General features: G+C 40.8%; 1 protein-coding gene across 1 annotated transcript; it reads left to right on the forward strand.

Annotated features, from left to right (window-relative positions):
* The first annotated feature begins 3502 nt into the window (after nucleotides 1–3502).
* On the forward strand, nucleotides 3503–6267 carry LOC133973518 (homeobox protein OTX2-like). Its single transcript, XM_062411435.1, has 3 exons — nucleotides 3503–3851; nucleotides 4159–4310; nucleotides 4825–6267. Exons 1-3 carry the CDS (start codon nucleotides 3755–3757, stop codon nucleotides 5443–5445), a joined length of 870 nt encoding a protein of 289 aa, XP_062267419.1. The 5' UTR covers nucleotides 3503–3754; the 3' UTR covers nucleotides 5446–6267.
* Nucleotides 6268–10242: the final 3975 nt, after the last annotated feature.

The raw sequence follows: 10242 nt of genomic DNA on the forward strand, positions 1-10242 counted from the left end.
ACTACTTCAAAACACTACTTCCATTTTTGCTTGCTCAGCTGAATCTAACTGTGTATATCCTGTAGCTTAACATCCTCTCCGTCTATATGTAATGTTTAAGTCAGAATATAAACCAGGGCCTATAAGTGTACTTCATTATAAATTAAATTAATGAATGAATGAATGACTGAATAAATAAATAAATTATTTAGTGCATGTCGATATTTCAACATTTTTGCTCCTTGAATGATTTTGTTATCGCCGCTGATTTGAAAAATAAAAATGTATTTGTATGGGGCCAAATCATAATATACATCATCTCAATGTAACTTTACAATGAATAGAAACCCAACAGTTCACACTTTGGCGACCGTGGAAACACAAATATCCTGAATTATATGTCGAATGAAATGAAAATATATAAAAATGCTTTGATCATCATACACATCTGTACCTGGTCTTTAAAAAAATCTGGCATAGACACTTGGTCTGCTGCTGAAAATTAGATAATATGAAATTTGTGCATTCATTATTACGGCTGTGAATGATATCTTACATATTTACTTCATGGTTAAACGATACAACGTGTGCCATAATCCATAATCAATTATGCTGTGGTGCCGATGCTGCACCACCAGGCCTCTCTCCTCCAGCTGCTGCATCCTCTCACACATCTGCACATCATCACATATTCTCTCCTTACCACTGGATGCTATAAATCTTCTCCCTCCCTCCCTCCCTCCTTCCTTCCTTCCTTCCCTCCCTCAATTCCACTCTCTCTCTCCACATAAATACCCAGCATCTCTTAGTATTATCCACAGCCAACAAGCTCCCACCCGGAGGAGAATATAATCTCAGCAGCTCCATAAAAAACACTCTGCTAAACCAGAGAGAGGCGTTGGGGAAATAAAGGCCCTTTCAAACAACTGAAGTAAGTGACTTGTTTCTCTTTCGCGGTTCACATTCTGCAAAGTGTGTTTTGGGAAACAGTTTGTCATCTAATTGCTGCTGAGGGGCAGACAGACAGACAGAGGCCTACAGGGAGATAATTGGGGAGGCGTGTTTAAAAAGCCAACTTTTCTGCCTCTGTGCCTCTGTGGGCCGGGGACCTCTGGGCTTTGAAGGGGGGGGGGCAGTCAAGCGAGTAATGGCAGGACAGTGGATAACTTCACATAATAGGTGGTCTATAGCCTGAATATACACTGTAACTGCTGGGCTGCTTGACTCTGGATGCACTCAGCATGTTAGAGGTGGGGGGTGGGAGGAAGTCAAGTTAAATAACTGAATTGTTCAGTGTCAATAAGTCAAATATCCTAATTGTATATTAGTGGAATAGAATAAGCATTTGAAATCCCCTTAGTATTCTTCCATATATATTTTTTGTTTTATTATTTTCATACCATTTTTGCCTGTGCTTTGATTTGCTAAATAGTTTTCTACGTTTGAAAAATATGTATAAATATGATGATAAAATAAAATAATATGAAATGATATTAAACGTCCACAATAATAATAATATTAATAACAATAATGTTAATAATATTAATAACAATAATGTTAATAATATTTATAGCAATAATAATAATAATACACGCATCCTTACTGTGTCAGTTTGGGAAAGTGAGTAGCAGGGCTGGTTATGCTGTGTTGGGGCTGGGGGGGGGGGGGTGTTGTGGTGGGGTGGGGGTCCCGGTTGTCTGGCAGTCAGCTGGTCTCATATATACAATGCCAGTCTTTGTTTTATTTTCCTGACGCAGAAAATTAAGGAGGCCTGAATGCGGAGTCGAGGCTGGCGTCCTGTAATCAGGCCAGCGCGTGCCGTCCGGATTATCTCGTTAATTTCTTACAGGGAAAAAAAGGAGGAAAAAAAAACTCATGTAGCCAATAATAATAATTACCGAGGAGGCAGCAGGGTGTTTATTATTGAACGGATGTGGAGCAAGCGGTGGCCCGAGGAGGAGAAGAGTGACAGATTGAGAGGAGCAGTGTCCGTTATTGGCTCCATGTAATAATCATCATCATTAAAAAGGAGCACCCTGGGGTCCTGGGAACTTTATTCTACAGGTAGGCGTCACTAAACGTTGGCACAGGCCACAGACAAAAACATGGAGACTAATTAGCTGTTGATAAAAAAAATATATAAATATTACTAAAATATAATCTGAAAGATGTTGCTGCCCATGACGATTTTCTTATTTTCTATAATATTAAATAGTTGTCTTTGTCATGCATGTGTGTGCCTAACTTTTAGAAAATTAAATTAAATTAACTTAGAATCACAATATGATTCTAGTAACTAGTCATATTCTGCGTGTGATTTACCAATACCTTTTACATATAAACGTAATGAAATGTTGTGTTATATAAACAATCACATGATTGTCTCATAAATGAATCCCCATCATTTAAAATTATAATAACTTTATTTATAGAGCACTTTTTTTTTATCTAAGAAATGAAGTGCTTTTTTTTTACAAAGGCCTTGTTAATCTATAGATTAAGTTTACTGATGAGATCCTCATGTGATATTTCTCCAGCAATTAAATATAGCCATGTTTTCCTATGTAATTGTTTTTTGTTTCCTCTGGTGTTTTTTACCCCGTAAAAGTTTGAATTGTTCCTCTGTTATTTAATCGCTTTACCAATAAAAATTGAATCTAATTTGTATTTTTGGTAAAATTTGAGAGTTAAACGTAAGGTTTCTTTTCCCCTGTAAAACTTTATTTAATCGTTGTTGTTGTATTTCCAAGTGTTGGAGACAAATGTAGTGGGCCATCTCCCTGTTTGTTTAGATTAAGATTAAGTGCTCCTCTCTAATCAACACTTTTCGATAGTCTCACCTTCCAAATCTAATTATCGGGAGCAATTCATTAGTGAAGGACGGGGAATCGCCCTGAGGAGTGTCATAATACGTCAGTGCTATCGCCTTGACTTTTTTTGGGGAGGGGGAGAGAACATCTACATGTTTCTAATTATTTGCTAAAGTTGTCCTTCTTATTTTAATGTGGTTACATTTGAATGTACATGGGTTTTAGTGGAAACCAACAATGGGGCCTGCAGATATAGAAATGAAGATTCTCGGCTGTGTTTGAATGAGCGCTCAGTTTGCAGTATTGCCTCCTTTGTTTGCTCCCTGCAGTCTTTTGTTATCAGCATTACTTATCCGTCAACAGTGGGCTTTGTTTCTGCAAATGGCCCCCCAATCAGCTGTCTATTTAGCTTCGTCTAACCTGTGGGTATATGTTAATTGAGGGCCCGGTTGGGGCCCCAGCGAGTGTGCGCATTTTTTAACGACAATGTTTTGTTTTGGTGGCAGCAGCAACTAGAGGAGTGAGAGAGAGAGGGGTGTGTTTGAGGAGGGGGGTAACAGGGATGGGCGGAGTTATAGTAGCAGTTAGTGTGTGTTTGGAGGGGTGGGGGGGCTGGGGGGGGTGATGGCGTAAACGCTTGTCAGCCAGACAGCATCGTGAGTCCAGCAGGGGACAGCTGGGGGTCTCCACTCGGCTTTAAGAGCCCGCAGAGCCCGAGGACGCCCACTTCTTTGCGACCCAGCGCTGTGCGTAAACGGCTGTGCGTAAAGACGCGGCGGACACGAGAGAGAAATCCCAACGTCCTTCGAGCAAGAGACGATTAACACGTTTTTTTTCAAAACCTCATCTTGTTTTGTGTCCCGACTTCAGGTCGCGAAACATCACAACCGGAGACTCGCGAGGATTAAAACACGTTTTTCCTTAATTTCTTCTCACCGGAGCCTCCTCATACAACGGCCGCCAGCATGATGTCCTATCTGAAGCAGCCGCCGTACACGGTGAACGGACTGAGCTTATCTGCCTCAGGAGTGGACCTGCTGCACCCATCTGTGGGATACCACGGTAAGAGACTGAAACAAATGTATTCTGCATCATGTATGTTGGGTATTAAAATGATGATCGACTCATTATTTTAACGTATTAATAAATTGATATGCTACCGCCATTGTTTTTCTATTCGAAAATCCCTCGTTAGAACTTTTGAAGTCTTAGTTATTCAAATTGGGTCAGATATTTGAGATAATTTCTTATTATCTCAATTGTTTTGCATCATAAGTATAGTCTGGCCACTCGAAATTCGCTGCTCTTAAAGTGTTATTTCGTTTCCCGTATTTCCAAAATAACTGATTTCCTCTTTTTCGTTTTCCAGGCGCCCCTCGCAAACAGAGGCGGGAAAGGACGACATTCACCCGGGCCCAGCTCGACGTGCTGGAGAACCTGTTCGGCAAGACCCGGTACCCTGACATCTTCATGAGGGAGGAGGTGGCCTTAAAGATCAACCTGCCCGAGTCCAGAGTGCAGGTGAGAATCAAATACACACGCACACGCTCACACACACATAGCCCAATACTGCAGAGTGTCCTCTTCAAGACTTTTGTTAATTTAATGTAATTGGTTGATGAAATGTTATTTGACTAGCTCCCTGTATGAGTAACCCACTTTTGTATTTTCATCAGTCAATATAATGGTTACAGCCCATATTCACTAATGCCCTTTCCCCTCAGGTTATATATTTACAGAACGATAATCCATAAAGCAATTGAATTGAATCTACAAGACTATCGGAAATGTACTACAAAGACTATAAATAATAATACAAATTTGTAAAAAATAAAAATAGACACAGTTGCCTCAGTAGTAGGCCTACAATTAAATCTTGTTTTGAGTTTCTGATCGCATTAATGTGTATATTAATATATTTAAAGTGACATTACAGGGTTTGTGGAGTTTGCCTTAAATTCTGGAAACTCTAACAAAATAAATATGTGTTTCTAAAACTGGATTTAACTAATTCTAGCGCTCCTTGTCTTTTTAGGTGTGGTTCAAGAACCGACGGGCCAAGCATCGCCAGCAGGCCCAGCAGACCCAGAGTGGAGTGCAGAATAAAGCAGTGACCAGGCCGGTGAAGAAGAAGTGCTCCCCGCTCCGAGAGCCAAGCTCCGAGAGCGGAGCCAGCGGCCAATTTACGCCGCCCTCCAGCACCTCGCTCCCGGCTGTGAGCGGCAGCGCGGCGCCGGTGTCTATCTGGAGCCCTGCCTCCATCTCCCCGCTCTCCGACCCGCTCTCCACCTCCTCCTCCTCCTGCATGCAACGCTCCTACCCCATGGCCTACACGCAGGCGTCGGGCTACAACCAGGGCTACACGGGCTCATCGTCCTACTTCACCGGCATGGAGTGCGGCTCCTACCTGTCGCCTATGCACCACCAGCTCTCGGGCGCCGCTATGAGCCCCATGGGCAGCAACGGCGCGTCCAGCCACCTGAGCACGGCCTCCTCCCTCTCCTCGTCGGCGTACGGAGCGGCGGGCCTCGGCTTCAGCGGCCCCGCCGACTGCCTGGACTATAAGGACCAGACAGCTTCATCGTGGAAGCTCAATTTCAACACGGACTGTTTGGATTACAAGGACCAAGCAGCGTGGAAGTTTCAAGTGTTGTGAGAGGAAGAAAGTAAAGGGACATTTTTCCATAAACTGCAGACTTCTTTATGTAACAAAGCCCCAAGTTTGGGAAGCAGCAAAGGCCCCAACTTCTACCTCGAGCAGGGTCTCACTTGTTGGGTTTAACTTATTGAACATTCAGACTGACTTCTCCCAACTTTGATCAAGGACACGGAACAAATGTGTTGACCAAAAGGGGAAAAAAAGATCAAGAGAGCTAAAAAAAAAAAGATCCAAGCCTAAGTTGGCTGAGTTTGAGGAATAGGTCAGGTTTTCTTCTAAGCTCCTTAAAGACTCCCCTCTCTTGTCTTTTTATTTCGTTGGCACGCTGAAGGGCCTCTTTGATCAAAGCGATGTGCATGAGTGTGTGTGTTGTAGAGAGAAAGAGAGAGAGAGAGAGAGTGTGTGTGTGTGTGTACGTGTGTGTTGTAGAGAGAGTGTGAGGGCAGCTCTGACATGAACCTGGATGCACTATTTAATTTATGAGAAATATGTTTAAGACTAGTTATAAGAGACAATCAGTGCGTGTGCTCATACATGTCCCTAATGTGTTTATGAATTATTAACTTCCCCCTTGTGTTTTGAGTTTTGTTTATTAAATAAATTGTGATTCCTTGTAACTGTATGCAATTTTGCTTTGTGCGTATACAAACACGCGCCACGAATCCAGCTGTGAATTAGATAATTTTATTCCCATGTCTCCTGCCGTGTTCGCCCTTTCAAAGATGATACATTTGGACGAGGACACATTTTGTCAATAAGGTCGCAGCGGTGAGGATGCCATAAACACACTAAACAACAATAAAGACCACTTGAACCTGATCCAACTCGTGCGTAAAATCAATCCACATCTTCTGTGTTTCTTCCTGTTTCTGTTTCACACACAAAAAAGATGTCGACAAAGCCAATAAAGAAGGAAGAGTTACCCTCATGATAGATTTCACAGCAGCACAAACCAACTTGACCCACATTGAAAGTGCCATTTGTGCTTTGCAAGGGTCGATTACTTGACTTGCAGCACCGCCACTTCACTGCCACGTCACAGGTCCGTGGATTCCTTGCCACGACTGGGGGGGAATGTGAACGGCAGAGGGGGAGAGCCATGTTAATCCCGTCTCATAAAGAGGATAATCCAACATTTTTTATTGACGGGCTGCACCGCTCGGGCCATTTCACGGAGAGAAATGGGGAAAATGAGCTCTGGCTGTTCAGAGTCCAGCGGCAAACAGGAGCTGAAAGACACGTTACACACACAAAAAGAATCCGCTCAGCACAGAGGCCTGACGTTAAGACTTCACAGGCACTATCTGCTGAGGTGCATGGGCTGCATGTGGGTAAATAAGTCATCATCCGGGGGAAATAACATTTTTATGTTAAAAAATATATATTAGTGACCCTTTTAAAAGAATATATTAAAACATGAAAGCATATCATAAGTACTGTTCTTGTACTATGACTTGTCTTTGGGATCCAGTACAAAATAATACTGATCAGATCCAGTCATCTGTTGCATTCCCTGTCATCAGTCGTGTGCACGGCACATGTGGATACTTCTGTGAACGCCCCTCTTTGCGTTTAGGGTGTATGTGATATAATATTAGCTCCAGGGGCTCGTGCATGTATGGATTAAAGAAGAGGAAGATGATGAAGAGGGCTCGTGCAATATCGCTCTAATTAGGATGTGGCAGGAGACGTCATCAAGCTTCTTATAACTGCATGGCGCGGTGACTTTTCGCTGCCGTTGACGGGCTTTGTTGCGCATTTGACCCCCAATTAGCGCCCATTATGACGCACACAATCACAGAGCCGCACACAGCTGACTGGTGTCTGCCGTGCAGTCTATTAAACATGGAGCCTGTTCTACTTTTATTCACTTGAGGCTTCACAGATAACACTGATTTATATGTTTCTGATCAATTTACATGACAATGACAACCATTTGGAATTGGCACAAGTGGCGACCTGAAATCGTGACCCAAATAACGACAAGGATGATAACACAGATACATAAATAGAAACTATTTACATCTAAAAAATGATGGGATACAATTTCAAAACGATTTCATATTAATAAAAATATATAATCTGAGCAACATATGATATAATCTGGTTAAAAATCGCTCAGTTCCATCCAGTGTTTCTGAAAGAAACAGAGTCTGATCCACGCGTAAAATGGGATATTTTACATTTTATACCACAGCCAAATAAATGAATAATGATCAAGCTCTCCCCCACATCAGAAAGCCAGTAAGAAAATAATCTTAACAACAGAATCACAGCTTCCAAAGTGATAAGTGTGCGATAAGAGGAGGCCTGGGTCGGTCGTCTTGCAGGAGGACCCCGGAGCCCCCGAGTATCCATTTGGTTTTAATTAAGCACAAGCGACACTAGAGACGACATATGGATCCGGCAGACGCGCTTCATTAATCATATCATCGCATTGGAGGATGTTTAACAATAAAGAATAAGAGGACATTCTGCGGACCGGCGCCTGGAGGCCCGGTGCTCTGCGATCCTCCTCCCCGAGCGGCCGCACTTCAACGCGAATGGGGATCTCCAGGTTGCGCCTCCGGTGGAGATAGAACCGAGATAGAACCGAGATATGAGTTAAGAGCACAGTCATCCAAAATTTGTCTCTCAATGAAAATATAGTTTAATAATAATACTATAAACCAGTCACATAAACACCTCGGACAAAATATCAGAACGTCAAAAATCCATTTAAACTCTGCAGGTCAAACAAAAGCAATTCCATAATTCTTCCAATTACTTGTAGCCGGTAACAATTTGTCTTTGCCCATGGTTAATAGGCCAGTGACAGCAACACTGTGTGTAGATTCAATCCATATTACCAAGGTCACAGGTTTAGTTCATTCACTGTTATCAGCTTTATTTATTGCTAATCATTAAATTATTTGAAAACTATTTTACTTTTTTTTCTCTTCCTCACTTAATATCTATCTATCTATCCATCTATCTATCTATCTATCTATCTATCTATCTATCTATCTATCTATCTATCTATCTATCTATCTATCTATCTATCTATCTATCTATCTATCTATCTATCTATCTATCTATCTATCTATCTATCTATCTATCTATCTATCTATCTATCTATCTATCTATCTATCTATCTATCTAATTATCTATCTATCTATCTATCTATCTATCTATCTATCTATCTATCTATCTATCTATCTATCTATCTATCTATCTATCTATCTATCTGTCTATCTATCTATCTATCCATATCGAAGTTCATAATAATCATTTGTGACAGTTGGATATTATCCTTCTTTGCCCATATGTTATTTTATTTCATTGCAAATGTGGGATTTTTAAGATCCAGTCCTAAAGTTATTGAAATAATTCTGTATTATTTAAAATAGCAATTCAATAAAAGCAAAATATCATTTAAATAACCTGTTATAAGCACCTAATTCCACAAAAATATCACCTCACTGGAACAGTTATGAACATTCTTCTTTATTTGACTCAGACTAACTCAAAATGCCTATTGGGAACAGACCAATGTGTCAATTCATGTCTGGTAAGATGAAGAGCACGACAAAGACATCAACAGATGTCAACGATGAAGAATTCATGATTTTAACAGACAAAGCTATCATCAGCTTCATGTCACCAACAGACATATGGCTGCATCTTTAAAGAATAAAGAATGAGTGAAAGTACATGGACATTTGAATAGAGTGTAACCGTCATTTGATAAAGTGGGATATGGACCTGATTCGTCTGCAGCAGCTGCATGAGCGATAATCACAAGATAAACCGCAGAGACTTTCTTTCATGAAGCGGGAACACTGGACATATTCGGCCAATTTGTCGGAGAGAGTGCAACTGAAGACCATTGTTATGCATAAGCATGTGTCCCACATTCCCAGAGAGACCTCGTCTATCACATATCAACACAGCAACACATACATAATTCATCTGCAACAACAAGTCATGGAATCTCATTTAAAAGTCTGAAACAATAGTGTTTCTGTGCTCCTGTCAGACTGGCGGTTGAGGGACGGCGTTTCACGACCCTCTCTGTCCGTGATGAGCCACGTAAGGTGGAGGGTGGATTTGATGAGATTAAACTCAATTCTGTCAGATGCACTAAGTGTTAATATGTGTTGTTTTAATAAGACTTAAAAAAAACTTGATTCCTCCAAAACACTCAAATAGTTTTGGTATACATTTTTACTGCTTTAAGGAAACTTTGTCAACTCTTATGTAAAAATCTTCAGCCATTGAGATTATTTCCTGAAGAGGTCTGATGTCGACAAAGAGAAGCAGAGATCTGTGGAAAAGGGTTTTATAGATTTTCATAAATGCTGCTGTTGTTTTAAATGAAAAAGCTACAACGCTTTGTTTAAAGAAGACCAGCATCTCTAATTTTAAGCATAATCAACAAAAGAGTAAATGTTCCGCAGAGAACAATGGACTGATACTGATATTTGTACCTCTATTACTGTTTTGTTAGAATAATGTATGGACATCAATGCATTAACAGCAGTTTAATGTCATTACTACTTGACATGGAGCTTTTTACCAGCTTTATGATACATTCTTCTAAACACATGTTTGAAAGCTTTTGAAATATATCTTTATTTTCTTGTGAAACATTGGACTATTCCTACAATCTACAATAAGGGTTAAACAAAGAGGTCACTCATAGAAAGAACCCCCCCCCTCATTGTAAGGGGTCTCATGCCAAAAAAGGTTTTACATTTATTATGTAACGGTTCATATGTTTAAAAGGAAAATTTAGCATGTAAACGAGTAATG

The sequence above is a fragment of the Platichthys flesus genome, chromosome 18 (assembly GCF_949316205.1).
Source record: "Platichthys flesus chromosome 18, fPlaFle2.1, whole genome shotgun sequence".
NCBI classification, from domain to species: Eukaryota; Metazoa; Chordata; class Actinopteri; order Pleuronectiformes; family Pleuronectidae; genus Platichthys; species Platichthys flesus.